The sequence below is a fragment of the Colius striatus genome, chromosome 2, assembly GCF_028858725.1.
Source record: "Colius striatus isolate bColStr4 chromosome 2, bColStr4.1.hap1, whole genome shotgun sequence".
Taxonomy (NCBI): domain Eukaryota; kingdom Metazoa; phylum Chordata; class Aves; order Coliiformes; family Coliidae; genus Colius; species Colius striatus.
This window is the reverse complement of record NC_084760.1, coordinates 111,717,946-111,737,339: the sequence shown is the minus strand read 5'-3', so window position 1 is coordinate 111,737,339 and position 19,394 is coordinate 111,717,946. Positions and strand designations below refer to the sequence as shown.

Below are 19,394 nucleotides of genomic sequence, written 5' to 3'. Positions count from 1 at the left end.
TCAGCTCACCTCCAGATGCCTTTGACCTTTCTTTCAACTTTTCTGCAGCCATTTCACTGTAGCTAGGAAGTTCTGACATCTTCACTCCAGATCGAGCTTCTGCTATTAGCTGACGAGCTCTCTCTCTCAGCTGCCGACGCCGCTCTTCATCTTGCTGCTAAGATATATTGAACAGTTGCCAACTCAGTAATTGACAGAAATGCAATTTCATTCTCAATCTGATCATCATGATAGTAACTGGTTTACAGCATGGTGCTTGGCCCACATTATAAATAGGATGCTCGATATCAGTTGGGTGTCACACCACAATTTTTCAAGACATCCATGAACCAGATTTTTTTTAAGAAGCATTCCCAAAATTGTTAATGCATCAGAAACCTAATTATTTGCAATTTAAGGCATTTCTAAATTATAACCTATAAAAAATAACTTGTTGAAAATTCTCATACACTTTTGTATCAAAGCAATAACTACAAGAAGTTTTACTGTGGCTACGAAAATGGTCTTACTGCATTGAATTACTTGAGTGTTCTCTCACAGAACCGAAACGAGAAGTCAGATGTTGCTCTCGGTGACTCCAATCACCAAGCTGACTTCAAAGTGTAGAGTAACATCGAATATGAGGCATGGAAAGGAGGCACATCCTTGGACTTCAATGGATATCCCCCCCCTCCCCCCAAAAAAAACCTAATAAAAAGTAATGAAAGAACAATAGATGCCAGGGCAGAGAAGACTTTGCATCGCTTGAAAACATCCTACTAGTAGGGCTTTGGCCAGTAATTAAAAAGATCATATCGGAACTATCTCAGATAGTGCTGTCCCACTAAAGCTTGTAATTAGCTTAGAAGCACGATAATAGTCAGTTACATAAATGAGCAAAGTTCTACAGCATGAAATTTTGGAAAAGACTAACCCATCATGCTAAAAAAACAAAAAATCCCAAACCTAAAAAGATGTGTTAAACATGTCTATAATAATCCATTAAACCATAAGGGAAACAGTTTAATTTCACCTTAAAAATCTGGGTTTTTTTCAAAGCTAGGATTGTTTTCCCCCTCCCCTTGAATACCAGAAATGCTCACAGTACAACAAAGCTAGTGTTTTGCTTTAAGTCAAATCTGCCGGGATGTTCGTGTTATTGACATCATGACCAGGATAAAATCCAGGTATTGGCAGTTGACCTGAACTAAGTGGAATATAACAAACTGCCTAATTTTGGAGAGCCATCCTGGCAGCCTTCCCACCAACTCAGAAACTGAGCATCCCACACCTGCAGATGCTGGTGAGAGCTGCTGCTGAGTGCTATTTAGTTTAAGCAATCATTAATAAAACAGGCGCAAAATACTAATTAGGTACATTTTACCCATTTCCATGTAAATTGTTTGTTTGTAGCTATTTACTCAGCATTGTTCTCGGCACAATAGGAAAAATGCAAATGACTGAATCAGAATGCAGCCCTAATGGGACTTTCTGTTTATAACCATTAGCCCAGAGGTGTGCTGTAATTCAATCCTCAAGCAGCAAGATTTAGCCTCATTAACAGCTTGCATGGGCAGGTTACAACTCATAAAACCCTACAGTAAACAAAGTATATGGACACAGCACAATATCTTGCCTCTGAGTGACAGAACCCTGACTCCCTATCAGATTGCCTTGATTTACTTTTCTCCTAATGTCCTTCCCCTGGAAAGACAATTCTGCCTGGGCCCTGCAAGGCAGCGGGATGGCACATTGGCTTTGTTTGCTTTCTCACCCTTTAACTTCCCAGGAGGCACAGAGCAACAGTTCTATCAAAAACTTATTTGGTAAAGTACACATTAGAATGACAACTGGAAAGCTTCCCCCCCCCCCTCCCCGCTCCTATGCACTATAATAGATCAATTTAATTTAATTTCTAGCCAGCCAACTGACACAGCAACCGATTTTATTTCGACCCGTGGTATTCGGTAACATTAATTACATTGAATTTTACATGAAATAAAACTGCTCAAATCTCCACCATTTGTAATTCCTGGGATATAACAACTTGTGGGCTTGATTTAAATGACTTTTAAGAAGGAACATGCAAAATTTATGTTAAGATTCCCATGTGGTTTAACATCAAGCAATTTAATCTACTATAGCCCACATAGTTTAAAATAAGGGCAGTTACGTGTTTGTGACGAATGTGCCCTAAACTAAACTGAAGGGGCCGATTCCCCCCCTTCTCTTGGAAAAGAACTTGTATCCCGATTTATTAGCATAGTCATTAACATCCCGGGGATCTCCAAGCAAACACAGATTATTGTGGCTTGTGTTTGTGCTGATTAAGCCAATCATCACCAGCGGATAAGAGAAAAAACAGCCTGGTTCTTGCTTAAATTCGATGCAGGTATTTGAACCCTCAGTTACTGAGCTTGGCAGAGGAAACGTTGGTGGAAGAAGCAATGAAACTGAAAGCAGAAAAAGTGGGTAGATTAAGTTTTGAGGTGCAGAATAATTATTGAACAGAAAATCAGACTCCTAGGTTTTGGAAAGGAAAGCACTCAGGAGAGGTATGGAGGCATCAACATCGATACTAAAGAGACACAAAGAGAAGCTCTGCACCACAAAAAGACCATGCAAACACACATACAGCGATTCTTTTTCCCTGTACAGTTGAAGAGAAAACTCAGCAAAACCTTTCACCCTCTGACATGAACCTGACACGTCAAAGAGACATTAAAGTTTGCTCTGTTATTTTCCCCCAATTACTTTGCAATGGTCTAAAAATCTGCCACGCGGATGCACAGCAGAAGGAAAACTTCACCATTTAAGGACAAGCTCTTCAAGAATAAGTAATGTAATTCCTTGTTTCCCTCCTATAAAAATGTATTGGTATGCAATTTTTATATTTCACAGTTCACCGACATCTCGGCAAGCTTTCTTCCACTGCTTCAATGGTGCTACTTTTAATTTTATCCTCCTTAGTCCTAGTAATTAAAGTGATCAGCAGTGGCATCCCAACGGCTTTGACACAGCTACAACCCCCTAGCAGACTCCAGCTTTTAAGGGGAAAGGGAAGAGGAAAAAAAAAAAAGGACGGGAGTTTCATTTCACTGGAACAAGAAAATCAAGCTTCTCCAATCCTCAACTTTATCCAATTGTTCTTTCAGCAGCCTTTGGATCTTAAGAAACAAATAAAAATGGCTGCCATTAGGGGGTCCTTTTTGTAATCGCCGCAGACGGCATTGACTGACATTACTTTGGCCAAAAATGATGTTGTGGATTTGGGAAGGTGAATTCGAATGTGAAACGCTGGCGGGGCAGTTGCCGAGATCATTACCCTGCAGTGTCGGCAGATGCTGAGAGCTGAACGACTCAGTAAAACACCAAGTAGGGGGTGAAAACAAAAACCCCAATCACTCTCATAAAGCCCATCTTCTGAAATCACTAAAAATTCCGCAATCTTCTCGCATTTTCCAAGAAAAAAACCCCAACCACCCACTGCCATGGATTTTTAGTTGTCCTTTGGAAGAATTTTGGGAGGATCTAAACTTAGGTCTGAAAATTACTACACTCTCCCTATTAAAAAAAATAAACTCTGCGAGCTGCCTTTATTTGATAATTCAAAAGAAAATTCTTTACTGTGTCCATAGACTTGGGGGCGAGGGGGGAAGTGGTAAATTAGTGATACTCCACAGCAACAAAATTAAACCAGAACTGTAGCTACGAGAGGGAGTGATTCCCGTAGCTGTAGGTTTCAAAATTGGCCGTGGTCTGTCCCGAGTGCACAGTACATCTAAGAGAAAGAACTTGACTGCCACCTCTTTCATCATTAGACAGGAAGAATGGCTCTGTTATTAGCCATTCAGAAAGAAAAAGACTTCTGTTCTTGTCCAGAGGCAAGGATTACCAAAATGTACCTATTCAGTTAGTAGAGAAGACAGAATAAAATAATAATAATAAAAAATTACATGAGCTTTAAAGGTTTGGGCAGGCTGGGTTTTACTGTGACCTTGATCGGCTCTTGTTTGAGTAAATAGGATTTGGGCTGAAACATTAAAACTGTTTAGCAGATCTTTTCAAACCATTTCAAACTTTTCTTATGTTGGTTTATAATATAACCAGACATGCTTGTAAATGGCCACACCTGCTCATTTCTCTGGGGATGGCCTGATCTCTGCTTTTTCTAACAAAGAAAGGACGGGAGAGCAAAAAAAAAAACCCAGCCTTTCTTGTTGCAAAACAGAGTGGAAAGTCAAAATCTTTCTCAAGTTTGTCCCATCTGGTCAGATTAAATCTTTGATCTCCCTGGGGACCACATTTATGTTTGGTCTCTACTACAGTTTCAGAACAGCTCAAAACACACAGGTAGCAAGCAAAATATGAATTGCTAAGCAGGGACCACTCGACAAAGACAAAAGTGCATTGGCTTTGGATTTCTGTGGCTAGTCAAGTCATAGGAAGTGGTCAGCAAAGACAGACATAAACATCTTGGATATTTCCTGCCTGGTGCCCACATCAGCCACCTTACAACCAATAAATTGCATGTAGCCTGAAAACATTTTTCCATGAACATGTATCACAAAAAGTAATGAATCACTTGTTGTAAAGAATTAGCTGCTGGCTTATGATCTATAGCACTGATGGACTAATGAGACAAGAGGGAATGAAAACAGAAGTAGCTCAAAGTCTAAAACTGGAAGAATCACAAACAGTATTTTAACAAAGCTGTGCCCTATAAGGAAAAAAACGCCCCCCAAATTCACAATAAAAGGGGGCTGTGTGGCTGTAAAATGGAAAACATCTTAAACCTAAAAGGTGTTTTTAAAGAAGTGTTACCAAGTAATTTTTACTTTTTATTTCTTTTTTAAAAACAATATAATCTATGTTGCTCTGGAAAACCTACAGTTCCCTTAGTACAGTATTTCTGGTGTGAAGAATGCTGGCTGTGGAAAAACAATCCACTGATAATTCAATTCCTCATTGTGCCATTGTGAAACTGAGAAACTCTTAAGTTCACTGAAGGAAAAAAAAATATATATACACACAAAAAAAAAAAAGAATGGCTGACTAAGTAAGTATCACCTTGTGCTACATCCAAGGCCTCTTGCTGGTTGTCTGGCTGCTCTTTTGTAGGCAAAAAGGAGCTGAACGCTCTCTGGCTCCTTAGATCTGGCCCAACAAATGCACTGCCAGTCATGCACATGGATCCAGCTTAAAACCCAGTGTGAGCCTAAAAGAAGCTAGTCAAACTGGCACCTACTCATGCAGAAGGAGATAGATTTGTCATGACAGGCTGATTATTCAATGTAAAGAAACAGTTTAGCTTTTCTAATCTGGTACAAATACATCTTTCTCAGAGAAAAAAGTAAAAGGTCTAACAGTTCAAGTATTTAAAGTAAAGAAACCAACAAAAAAAGTGTAACGTCAAAGTGAACCATAGGTATTTGTGCTGGAGCATTCTGCAAAACAGCCCCGCAGTTCTATTCACATAAATAAGATTTAACCCTTTTAACCCTTTAGGAGCCGCACACATCTACGTGACGATCAAGGCGAGCGTTTCTATTTCACACCGCTCTTGGCTCTACGGCAAATTTTAAGGATGGGATGAAATATGAACATTCCAAAGACACTTCTGTTTTCCTTCCCTTCTCGCTCGCCTGCACTGATATTGAGAGCCAGGCGCTTTGCCGGCGAACAATGCGAGGGCAGCCTTGCCTACCGACGGGGCTCCCAAGAAAGATCATCGAGAAAGTCGATCTACACCCAAAAAGCGAGAGACAAAAGCCCCTCCGCTAACTTCATCCCTGGAATTTTCTCTGCTTAGGCAAGTTTGTGCTCTCCCTCGTCCGGGAAGAATAATTAAGGACAGCAATCACCTAAGGCGTCGGGATCCAGGAGCTTGTTACGCCTGTCACCACGATTGTCAATGTTATTGGCATTACCAACAAACAAGGTCTCAAGTGTGCAGGCTGAGAAATATTCTGAAATGGTGCCATCATCCAGACAGGGCAACAACATCCCATCTGAGATCAATAAGTCTAAAGGTGGTATTTTCTGCGCCTCTCTCCACAGCTGAGTTACAGACAGAAGTTAAAGAAGCTGCTTACTCATTGTAGGAGTCAACACTCATCGCCAGCTCCACTTAAGGGATTTTCTCTTGTGTAAACTTGACTTTATAATTTGAAAAAAAAAAAAAAGGGTGGCGTTATGAAACAAAGACTTTTGGCAAGTGTATGGGATGCGTAAGCTGAAGAGCAGCATCTTTCAGACTGCCATCCTGGGAAGCTTCCTTGTCGGGCGGGCAACCCTGTGCTGTGCCGTGCCGAGGGAGGAGGACGTGCCCTCCTGAGGAATGCTCCCTGTTCACTCCCAGCCGAACAAAGCGGAGCGGGCTGCAAGGCGCCTCCCAAACTTGGGGTGGTTTTTTTCCCCCCTCCTCCCAACCTTCTCTTAATTTTTGGGGGGAGGGTGACAGGATCCCAGTCCGCTCATGTGTGATGAGAACGGAAAGAACAAGTATGCTTCCCTGCATCCTAGTTTGCTGGGCTTTCTCTTTTTTTTGACAATGTCCTGCAAACGGCTGGCAGCTTTTTTTTAATGGAAAATACCAATCGTCTAGGATCTATACCTAGCCTTTTGCCAATAATGAGAAAACTTCACCTTCTGTCCCCAGCAATTCTTAGGAAATCTTTTGCTGTTATTCCTACAAATCCAATTACAGATTGTTGAGTAGCTAGTGGAGTAAGCTTATTGAGGAGTGTCACATCACTAAGTCGTGCGTATGTGTTTCAGTTTGTAATGTGGTCTGAGCCGCTGTAGAGGTGTCAACTTAAAATGCAAGTAAGTAGCAGAACAGGGCTAATCCCAGCCACTACTCCCCTGCAGCCAAATTGTAGCGCAATGAATGACAGTGGAAATGCAAAGATGCCACTGTGCTTATCACACACAGCCAGATGGTGGACCTGGATCAATGCACACATGCCACGATCAATGCATTTGATAAAGAATTAAGAAGAAAACTGTACATGTTATCAAAGAACTTGTACATGGCATAATTATGATTCTGCATGTGCTTACTGATGATATTGGAGACTCAGAGGCAGGTGATAATGAAACTGATAGGAAGAAATAGCTTAAAGGCTACAGCATATGGCCTCAGCACTAAGAAATCTTGTCAAATAGTTCAGAAAGCTTTTTTTAACTGTTATTACAGGCTGCTCATAGTGCAAGCTGGTGGCAACGTTTTACATTTTTTTTCTATAAACCTGAAATGTCAAAAAGTTACAAAAGCTATACTTTTCAGAATGGTGTAGAAAATAATTAAGATGCTATTGTGTTTTATTTAAACATGGCAAAAAACCCCCCCACTACAGGTAGAATGCACGTTCACAATTTTTGGGGGTGGGGGTGGTCATTTTTAAATATACATAACTCAGTGTTCCCTGAATAAACATATTTAGGCTTTAAGGGGGCTCGTGGCAGTTTCAGGAAGGTATCTAGGCAGCAATTTGCATTGGGCATGTCGATTTCATACAGTTTCAATATTATTTCTCATCAAATGTAGAGTTTTTCCTTGTTGCCATTTGTGCTGCCTTACAGCCACCTTGGATATGAAAGAAGGCAATTAAAAATTAGTGGCAAATAAAGTCTAAAGTGATTCTTTTAAAAAAGCATATACATTTATAATGTATAAAAGGTACCTAAAATACAAATTCTCATGCTCCAGTTGATAGATGAGCTGTCTAATCAACGCCTGGACGTAACTTAAGTGCTCTCATTAGTGTGAAGACCTTCAGGCTAAATAAGACTAAATCCCTTAAAAATTGCTTCTGCAATAGAAAAATCCCCCTTACCATTTTCCTCTGCCTAAATCATATCAATTAAAAAGAGAGAGAGAGAGAGTTAGAGGGAGGGAGGTATTTTCACATGACTTTGTTTTAACTGACACTCAAAAAACTATTTTCTGAATTCAATTCCAAATGTTTCAGCAAAAAAAGTTCATTAGCAATCAATGAAAGAAACAAACAGAAAAAAAAAACAGGCTGAGTTTAGTTTCTCTTTCACTTTAAACCTGGATCTTTAACCACTGCATAATGCCTACTGAATCCTTTACCTTAACTTTTTCCCCCCACCCCAGTGCCAAATATTTAATCAATACTGCAGTTTTACATGAAATTACAAAATTCAGTAAAATGAGCCTCCAGAAGAGCAAAGTGTGGATTTTATTTGCAGTGGGCCGTGGACAGACATCCCCCCCCACCCCTCGATTTTCAATTTGTCCTGACAAACCATTGGGTATTAAATTCTAAAGGCACGCAGAGTGCATAAAGAACTGATGGCTTGATTAGCTCTTGTGGTGCAATTGAAGGAGCTGTCTCTCTCCCCGCTTCTCCATTTTGAGAAACACTTTGATCTCTGTTCAAGTCAATTCATGAACATCAACTGACAAGACTGCATGAAACACCCCAATGGTTAGGCCCAAACTCGTAGCAAACTATTTGGTTTCATTAAGGCTTCAGGAGAAGTGACCAGTGACAGTCCTTTCATTCAGAAGCCAACAGGCAAGTGACTATTTAAACTTAAATGTGCACAATGTACTGCTGAAGGCCGCAACACCTATAGTCAGTCACTCAAGTATGAATGCCTTTACCTACTATTTTGTGACATACGAACTACTAAGTGCAGCTGCAGTCTCGTTAATGTGTTCGCTCCGATTTGTTTGCAGGGCTAAAGAGATGATTTGCAGTATTTCTGGTGGGAGAAACAACTGCATCTTCAAAGGAAGGCAGAATAGCAAGTGCTGTGTAAAAGCCAGTGATTAAAAAAAAATATTACATTTTAAAATGTGGTAATTTGCTAAACATTTACACAAACGTAGCAGGAATATTATCTGTTCTGTTTGAAAACATGAAAGCTCTTGAATCACATCACCCACAAAACGCAGGGTGTTCAGTCCAGTTTCGAGCTTTGCTACAGTAAACTATTTACACATCACTTTTCCCCTCTTTCAGTTGCCCTCTCCAAAGAGCCTCACTTCAAAGAGCTCATTTTTGCACCAGTTCCTGTCAATGCAGGTCAGAAACACTAAAGTGGAAAGTGGCTGCAGTGCCGTGGCACAAAGAGTCTCTGCGGCTGAAATCAAACAAAGCCCAATTAAACTAATCATAACGTCCCAGTGAACACAAGGAAGCTCACCTGGTATTTCTGGACTTCTTGTGTGAATTCCCAACTCTACTCGGTACTTGGTACTATAATTACCCTGACCAAAATACTGTGAAATTACTGCTCTGATCTACTAATGGCTGCAAAAAATCAAGCCGTCGTGGTTTCATGCCAAGGGGCCGTAGCAAGGTGGCGCAACGCTTTCTGACAGAGACGACAACTTCTAAAAACTCAAAAGGGAAAATTAACGGGATGGGGTTTATGTTGCCAAGGACTGTTCATTAATTACCAATTTAATCACTGCTGGAGGCATGACATTACAAAAATCTGGCTGAAAGTTCTAATAGATTATGAAGACCACCTAAGAAGAGTGACCAAGAAATGTACAAAACAATTAATACTGTTTCACTGCTATCAAAGACACTCAGATTATTTTACATCAAGTGAAGCAAAAGAATTAGTAGCTTCACAGTGCCACCACTAGGAACTGTAAATACAATGGCACACAATTAGTAATGCACATGTGACTTTTCGTTCAAGGCATATATCCTTGGGAAAGCCAGAACATGATAAGGAGAACAAAAGAAACATTTTTAAATGAAATGAATAAAGATTTTAACTCTACCCTTGTGCATGCTGAGCAACAACAGAATAGGCAATGCAAAATACAGCTCTAAGTAATGGCGATATCATCCTGGGATTCACAACAGCGTGTGCTGAACATCCACACAGAAAACGTCCACAGTTATTAGCAGTAAGAGGAAAAAAAGAGCATTCCAGATGCTAAGAGACCCGGGTCTGGCTTCCTACACAAAGGGATCGCTCTGAAACACTGACACCTTTCTTTTTTTGCTAATATTTATAAACGGATACAAGATGCAAAAGTTTTTCAACTAATGTTGTTCAGATGAGCTTAAAAATCCAGCTAATAAATTAACAGCCTCTTTTCTGTGAGCATGCAAGCTAATGTCATGGCTGCAGACTACGTAGCACCCTGAATTTACATCCACATAATAAATAACCCTGTCTCTATATATTTAGGCCAGATGCTTAAGCGATGTAAACAAACACAGCTCATCAAAATTACAGCAATAAAATTCAGCTGAGAATCTCAAGCATTTCTATCTAAAACTCAAGCTGCGTAACATTTTGTCTTGTATTATCAAAGGTTACACTTTATTCATGAAATCCCTCCTGGTGTAAAACTGACAATGAATACTAATTCTTGTCAGAAATGAGTTTACTTGCACTAATTGATTTATTTCCTCAGCTACGTCAGGGAGTTGTCTATAGCAGTATTTTTGTACAGTGAAATATCACAACTTCACAGTAAGCAAGTGCTTAAACAGATCACATGTGAAGTCAAAAGATGAGGAACCTTCTTGGAAAGTTACAGATTATTTTTACATTTCGTGTATTGCCTAACGGTAAATACAACAAATTGTTTGTTCTTGCCATCAAGGAAATGAGATCAGGCTATCTCAGCCTTAGCTTGTTCTTACAAAGCAGCAAATATCAGTTCAGTTGTGGTTTTGAAGTGTTCGGTCAGCAGGTCTAACCTTCATTTAAAGAAAAGTATATTGTTGAAACAGCTATAAAACTTGGAATGCTCATGAAATGTAAATACTATACAGCACACTCTTATCAGCCTAAACCATATTTAACCACTTTATGGTGGCATACAGACAAGACATTTAAATGAACAACAGGGAATAAGTTACCAAAACTCAGGGATTACCAAAATAATGTTCAATCTTTTTTACCAATTAGATGGTAACTGCTTCTTTGTAATCTCAGGAAGATCTAGTGATCATATCTAAATCTGGTTGCAATTATCAGCATGACAGACTAGTCTTTTTTCAATCAATATTTTCCAATTAATATTAAAAGACCAAGGTTGCCACCTGCAAAGTCCTAAACCTCAATAAATTCATGTCAGATGTTTAATTAATAAAGATCAGATTTTCTCTCTTTGGTTTGTTTTAAAAAAAAAAACAAGATAGGAACAACTTGGGAGTGTTTCCTTAAATGAATGAACATTACCATCTCAATCACAGATATTTATTTTCCACCTGAGGAGACTACAAAAAAAAATGCACTGATGAGCCAGATGCCTTTCCCAATGCAACAGAAGTAAGGATTCTGGTTTCTGATAGAAATAAAACTTACTGAATAAAGCTATCTTTTACTCATTTTCAAGAACCTGTTAAAATATTTGGAAGTAAGAATATTTGCAACGTTAACTTGAGTTTAAGGCAGCTTTCAATCAAATTGAAATACTCTGCTTTTGTTGTCTGCTGTGAACTTGCTTTCCGTACCACTTCTGTTCACGTTGGCTAGAGTTTACTTTTTGGGCACGTATTAGAGTGGGACAGTTTGAAGCCTATTAGCTCAGGGAGGCAGCAGATTAGTGCAGGACAGGATCAATAAATGTGACCATTTATTAACAGAGTTTTTTTTCAGAGCATTTAAAATAATGCTTTATTTTATTTTATTGCAGCTGGCACATCCTGTATCTGTGCAAATATATGCAATTAAAATTAAGGAGGATAGAAACTCATCTCCTTTCAGATTTTGTCACTTTCTGAAGCCTTTCTAAAAAGCCTTCCCATTTCTACCAGTCCGCTGTGCATGCAAAAAAATAAAAGTTACCATTTTGCACTCAAATATTTATGAAAATGAAAAGTAATGGGCACACAGATTGACATCTGAGTAGAAAGAGGTTATTAAATATGAATTAGATACAGCTGCAACAAGTCCTTTGAGCAAGAGAGTAATACAAAGCAATATTCTGTGCAGAAAGAAACAATCTCATGGCATAGCCCATTCCTGCTGTCCTCTGTCTATGGACAGTGTTTGCACGTTTGGAGGCGACAGCTTTTTGGTGAAGTACTTTGTATCTGCAAATTCTGCTACAAAAGCTGAAGATAGTCTCCACTGCTCTTTCAAATATAATTATTTTTAAAAAACCCATGTAGGCAGCTACAGCTGTCATTCAACTTGAATAAATATGAAATAATGATATCAGAGATAAGTAAACTGAAATCTCTGTACAGAAATCGGGCTAGCAACAGTTGCATTTAAGCACAGCAACGGTGTCAGGATTGCTCTCTTTCTTCAGTGTTATATCAATCTGGTTTTAAATACTTACTGTTCAAATGGAGTCCCTCACAATTTTTAGTGTGGTCATCCTTGAATGTTGCTGTGAAGAAAGAATTACTATTTTCCTGTTTCACAAGGACCAAAGGACAGAGTGATTCCCTCAAGGTATCATGCTACTGAACACTCCTGCATCCCACAACCTATGCTAGATCCTAAATAAGCAAAATTTTTGGCTAAATCCACGAGTGGCCCAGTCCTTCACCTAAATTCATCAAGGAGGAACCCTTTGCTTATGCAAAATCCAAATCATCTCAGGAACTATCTGGTGCCTGTGTTTGTTAGGAAGACTTTGCCAGATGAGCGCTATATTTTCATTCCTTCCATGTAATACTTTGCAAAAACAAGTTAAAAGAACGTGTCACATGATTTAAGAGATGCCAGAAATAAAACTAGCAGGCACAATCTCAATTTTCATCCTGCTCTGTGTCCTTTAGAATAGAGCCTTGTTATGGTACCACCTTTTATTCTACTCCTCAGCCCTGATCTGAGCTCTGCTGAGTGGTGTTCAATACTCTGGTTTATTTTCACTATTCACTATGTAGGCCCATCAATATGTAGCACCATTCCTTACTCTACAATATTCAAATCTCGCTCTGCAGACAGAGTTATTAATTTATTCCAGGGCTTTTCTACAGCGCTCGTCACTACGGTATTTAAGTGCCTCAAAAGCATTAATCACATTCCCTTCTCACAACACCCCGTGGTGGTGTTATTACCCTGTTCTTCGGATGAGAACGGAGATGGAGAGACCCAGCTAAAAGGATCTAACACTGGGTGCTCACTCTGGGAAGCCTATTACCTATTTTCCTTTGAGTATATACTAAGCTTTATGCAGCCCTTTATATGTCTCCAATTGATTTTCCTGATAGACCTGGATGCTTAACACACCTGCAAATCAAACATTTGCCTCAAATGGCAAGGCAGAAAGGAGTGATACACAATTAGTGACCACTTGGAGGAAGTTTCTTTCAAAAGACTCAGCAGCACTGATCAGGAACTCTGAGGCATAGGCAGCATTACATTTAATTCTTTCAAGCACCTTAATCATGACCTCATGCTCTTGCTCCTTGCAATCCCTGCTTCGTCTGCTGTATACCTTCCATTTTCTGCAACCAAAAGGATGGAGGGTCCTCTGGACAAACACCCTTCTACATCACCTCAATCCTCTGAGCTAAACGAGACACAATTGCTTTGGGGAAAATAGTATGTGATCACATAATTAAAGACTGCATCGTAATGCATATACACAAAGGAGGTTAATTAAAGTTGCCTGTGCATTTCTTAACTCCTAATTCCATTCTCTGTAATCATGCTGACTCCATAACCATAGCCATTTGAGTTTACAGAGTAAATGACAGCTGCAGTAAATTTCCATTCTTTATGTGGACCAGTCATTAAAGGAGAATAAGATGAACATTTTGCCACCAGCCTTCACAGATATATGCTGACAGCAGAGATTCAAGAATTATGGATTCCACTCTATGTTCTGCAAGTGAGAGTTCCCTGCTGGAAAGACCTTTTATCCTTGCAATTCCTCAGTGTTTCCCACTTGCTGTGGTTCCCTCCTAGCCTGCCACTTGGCCAGTTAGGTTGCACAGACCTTTCTAACATCATATTCCAGACAAGCTGCAGCTACTAACAACCATCACTACAGGCTGATATTTCACAGCATCTGGCAGGAGCAGATATGGCCCTTCTAGCCCTGTGATATTCATCATGAGAAAAGGTGAGTTAAATAAAAATGAGTAAGCTAATAAAAAGGCTCTCCTGGTTAAAAGCTAAGTGATTACAGCTGCTATACCAGACTGGAAATGACAGAAGCACCTCGTAAAAGAGTCACTAAATGCACACCTACATCAAGAAAGGGAGCAGAAAGGGTGAGCTGTTTCTAAATCTACCATAGAGAAAGCGATCCATGAGGGGATCAGTAACTCTGTTCACAGAGCCCTTAAGCTAATTCTTCCAGACTTCCAAAGGCTGCATCATTTTTAAGGATGTATCTATGATCCTCCCAAACCATGAGCATGTTTTCAAGGAGTTTCTGATCAACACTGTCTCTCCTTAGACTTGAAATAGCTGCCTACAAGCTTACATGCCTCCATTCAGGCTGGCATGCATACAACTTGCAGATTGAAGGCTTCTGAGAAGCATCAAATGAGCAAACCTAACAGAGAAAAAACTTCAACCACGCTGCAAGAAGGGAATAAATAGGAGACAAGAGGTTAGAATGCTACAAATAGAGGAAAGAGGCGAAGAATGATGAGACTGCACCAGTTGGGTTGAACAGGAATAGCAGTGTGAGGTGAGATATTGGACTCCATCTTAAAGGTCTTTTCCAACCAAAAAAAGCTATGATTCTACAATAGGGCAGAAGGCACAGAGGAATAATGGCTAACAGAAGAAAGAGTATAAAAAGGAGTGGTTACTAAGAAAGAAAAGTTAAAAAGGAGAAGGAGGTGAGCTGAAATGGCCAGGGCAGACAGCTGAAATTGTCTGAGTGAGAGGAAAGAACAAGACGACATGAACTAAGGAAGGGCACAGTTTGGGATGCAAGGACAAATACGACAAATACAGAGGAAAATGGGATTCAGTTAACAGGTATATGAGCAATTTCAGTGCCCAAATCTGCTCCTACAACTTCAGTTTCTGAGTTTAAAAAACCCTCCAAAACCAACAAGTGAGACTACTGACGTGGGTCTAATCCCAGAGCACACACATTAGAAGATGGCAGCATGTTGTAGCAAGAAAGAAGTCTCAAGAAAATGGGGTAAACGGCCAAGAGAATAGACGTGTCATGGGAAAACAGCCATTACTTCATCAGAGGCCAGTTAATGGGCAACAAAGAGACAAGAGGTTTGGAAAACAAAGCCAAAATAAAATAATAATACTTAAAAAAAAAAAAAAGCAAGCCTAAAGTACATGACTACTGAAAAAAACCTAAACCAACAAAACCCCACAATATTGGTTCTACCAGAGAAAGGGTAAGGCTTAGGCTGAAGAAGGTGTAAAGTATTTGCTATATGCTTAGAGGAGAAACAGAACACTGCTTTTTCAAAGAAGACTTACCAAAACAAACCAGCTGAGCACATACCAAGTAACCTGCTTATGTGACCATGGAACAGACTTGGAAATTTCCTTCCTTCTGTTGACCTCAAGCAGCAATACAACCCCATGTACTGTATATTGTTCTCACTTGTTGACTGAGAAAACAGCAATTCATAGTTCTCAAATAACAAATATGAAGTGGTAAAGCCTACAAGACAAGAGTTTCAGAAGTAACTAATGACTCTGCAGGCTTAGCTTAGCTGAGGTGTGATTTTCAGAGCACACTCCGAAAGATTGGGCTGCTTAAAGCTCTTTTTTTGTAAAGCTATCAAAAAAGGTGTGACTGCAAACTTCAAGAGTTACTTTCAAAAGCATTGGCCCTGGACTGTCTCTTTACAGTTTTCTTCTTTAAAAAGAGATATTCCTATTTTAAACAATGACCTGTAGTAAAATGGCACAACATCAAAGGGAAATGTCTCATCTCTTATGAAGATGAAATACATTAAAGAAACACTGATCAATGTGTTTCATCTTGTACCTATATAAGTTGATGTGTACATCCATCCTCATTCAGAACATACACAGGTATAGATATGTATACAATGCATGCATATGTTACCTACAGCTTTATATCATATGTATCAACATTTATCACCTTTATATACAAAGTATGAATGCTACATCAGCCTTTATAATGACACTCCCCTTTCACAATGCACATTTCCTACTGAAAAGCACTAAGAGAATGTGAAGTTTGGGAAGCCAAGCATTCAGAAACTAGCAAATGTAGAAATTACAATAGCTGTACCATCTTGCATTGGTTCTCATTTCATAGCATAACCCGTAATTTTTTCCTCCCCAGTGGCCACAACTCAAAACATATAGTGAATGAACAACCTTTACCATTTGCTGTCTGCCCTACACCTTCTTTAAAATATACTACTTAAACTTTTCTCAGAACACAGAAACATGAATTGCTTCCAGAGCATTTCTGCTGCATTCTTCAATATCACATCTAACAGTTTCCAAAATGTATCTCCACAGCACTCTTCTGAGCTGAGGAGCTTTAGTTATTACTATGCTACAGTCAACTCAAGAGTGTCCCTTAACTGTTTGGTCAGAATTTCAGAGGGGCCAGGACTGTTTGTTCACAGCACAGTTCACCTTAACTTGGCTACAGCTGGGTGTATCCAAAACGTCCAGAAATCAGTCTTCAAGAAACTTAGGTTGGAAATCAGAAATCAAGGAACCCACCACCTTGAGTACATTGGATTGAAGGTACCTTCTCAACACTGGAAAGAGCTTCTGATAGAGGCAGCAAGAAACTTTGGCTCTGCAGAGCAGCCCTAAAAAAATGCTTTACCCTTTCCTGCAGGCTTTTAAGTACTTTTTCAGCTTCTGTAGTAAGTGAAATAATGTTCCACGGGTAATGTGGCTTCCCGAACTACACAATCCTGCCTCTCACTCTCAGAATTCTGTTTCTGTCCTTCAGCTGGTTTCCTGGCTTAGCCACGGGTCTCATTTGTGTCTAACTTCACAATGCCTCTACCTGCTTCCTTGCCATCCACCCTGGGCATGCCTGTGGGGTAGCTCCTTTTACTCCTGTTTGGATTTCATTAGCAGGAGTTTGAGTCTAAAAGAGAAAGTTTTGCTTTCCAATACTACACGATCTACATCAGAATGGGCACTGATCCTTAGGGAAGCAACAGCAAAAGATACTCTTGCTGTGCTGTGCCCACACAAATTTTACTGACACCAACTTTTCTCAGATTCAAGGCTCTCTGACAAGATTGTGCTATTAACACAACTTTGATTGTTTTGAACAGACTTTTCAAGGGGATAGAATCTTATTCCCATAAGACACTTTTTTAAACACAGATGAAAGTGCTTTATCCAACATAATACAGAGAAAAGGTTGAACAGAAGTTTTTCGAAGTAACAAAATTGAAGATTACCTCGAGGCAGACAGCCTCGAACATTTCACCTCAAACAATGAAATACTAGCAAAGTTGTAAAACCTCTGAAAATAGGAGCTTGCAATAAAAAAATGTTAGGCTACTTTAATTACAGTTGTTTCTGCCTGAGTAGTTGCCTACAGTATCCATCCTCTAATGCTGTTTGCTTTATGAAAAAGTAATTTAAAAAAAATCCCCAAAGTGAAATTTATACTAAAATATACCATCTAGGAGAAAATTTAAATACCAAGTAACTAAAAGATTTCTTATATTTAATTATATTATCACTATACAAACAAGACTTGTCTGTATATATGAATATATTTCAAAGAAAAAAAAAAGGTCAGTCTGGGGAGAGGAATTGTTAAGAAAGAATAAAAAGCACAGCACGGATCCAAGACAGTTCAGAGAAATGAAACATGACGTGTAAATCAGTGTCTTCATTTTTTGATTGTATGATCCCATTTATGTAAAAACCAGAACCTGCCCCTCAGGAAAAGATGTGAACCAGTAAAGACTCAAGCCTTTCTCTGTATCACTGTTTTTCAGTTACATTTACATTCTCAGTTGCCAGTACAGACTGTAATGCGCAATAGTTAGAATGACAAAACCCACATTGCCAAGGTTTGCATAAAAATTAATTAGCTTTCATCTCCAGAGAGTATGCATCCTTCCAGGTCACCACGGAGGCCGCTGGAGGTGCAACCATAGCTGCTTCAACACTGGAGCTCATTCCCCAGCTCCACTTTCCCACCTCACCAGCATAATCAACTTTGGTGATAAAAAGGAATTGTCCCATCAACTCTTTTTTACAAGACTGTCACAAGCAGCTTCATTCACTGCAACAACACTTATGAAGTAGTAAGTAGCTGACATCACAGGCTCAGGGAATGGATTTACATTAACTGAGAAAAGAGAAGTAATCAAAAATAGCATAAATTACTTCACTATCATTTAACGAGTAACTTTTGTTTTTTGTCCCATTAGAAACTGCGGTGCCAATCAAAGAAGGTGCTCCCAGACCTCTGCTTCCAGTGAAGTCTCAAGGCACCTTTCTGTTGGCCGTAACAGCAGGAGAAACAGTCTTTAAAAGTGAGCTAAGGGCACATAACACAGAGCCATTCAGTGTGGACAAGAAATAATCTGCAAGGACATGTGTCCCATCCCCTCCCCACCAAGTATATGCACACACAATACTTTTTAACTATGTAAACTGCCATACTGGCCAATATTTCTTACATCATTCAGTTGCTTATTACGGGCTGGGATGATTGTATTGGTTAGTTGCTTATTCCCTGCCTTTAAAGCTGCATCTCTTCTTGCTTGCTCAAGCAGAACTCTTGCTCTTTCTTTAAGTTCTTCCTGTCTTGACAATATACGTTGCTTAAAAATAAAGAAAGATAATTAACAGCAAGGCAGCCTTGGGGTATTTAACGTTTATATAGCAGTTAATAGCCAGGAGCCTTCCTATACAATAAAGGCCAGGAGTCACATGGATTACAGTTTCATGAAGTGACAGAGCATTCTATAGAAATGAAAAGATGATCAAAATGTAACATAAAAAAAAAAAGTCACAGGCCTTTATAATGTAAATAAGAGCTCTCTTCCCTCCCCTTAAAACTTAATTTCTATCAACATTTAATGTCTTAAAATTGCAACTGTGGAAAAAAAAATAATTGGCTTCATGGAAGCTATGTTAAATGTGCTATGTGTTCCCTTATTTACTTTAATATGTATGCAAATATAATGCTTCGCTGGCTATTTATATGGGTATCGCTCATTTATAACTTCAATTGAACACAAAGAGACTGGGTGCAAGGCAAAAAAAACTGCAGAAAACATCTGCTCCTGCTTCACCTGTGAATAGCCACAGCAAAGTCCCTTCTTCATACATATGCCCAATGATATTGCAGAGTAGAAATAACAGGAGTGAGGCTTCTGCGTAGGCAACATGAGTAGCTCCCATACATACATACATATTCCCAAGCGCTGACTTCTTAGTCAAGGTCAAGTGTGAAGGCTCTGGGAAAATGTGTCTCTAGGCCTTTACACAAGACAGAGCTGGGACAGGTGTTGCAGGTTGTACTCCTGCAACAACCACGT

The 19,394-nt window shown here is 39.4% G+C and overlaps 1 protein-coding gene across 7 annotated transcripts in view; it reads right to left on the bottom strand.

Annotated features, from left to right (window-relative positions):
• Positions 1-19,394, bottom strand: part of EHBP1 (EH domain binding protein 1) — a 218,274-nt gene that overhangs the window by 53,182 nt on the left and 145,698 nt on the right. For all 7 annotated transcript variants that reach the window (XM_061989162.1, XM_061989164.1, XM_061989165.1 and 4 more), the window contains exons 14-15: positions 18,531-18,674; positions 10-157 (exon numbers count right to left, since the gene is read on the bottom strand). In XM_061989162.1, coding sequence (XP_061845146.1) covers positions 10-157; positions 18,531-18,674 — 292 coding nt within the window. The remainder of the gene's footprint in view (positions 1-9; positions 158-18,530; positions 18,675-19,394) is intronic.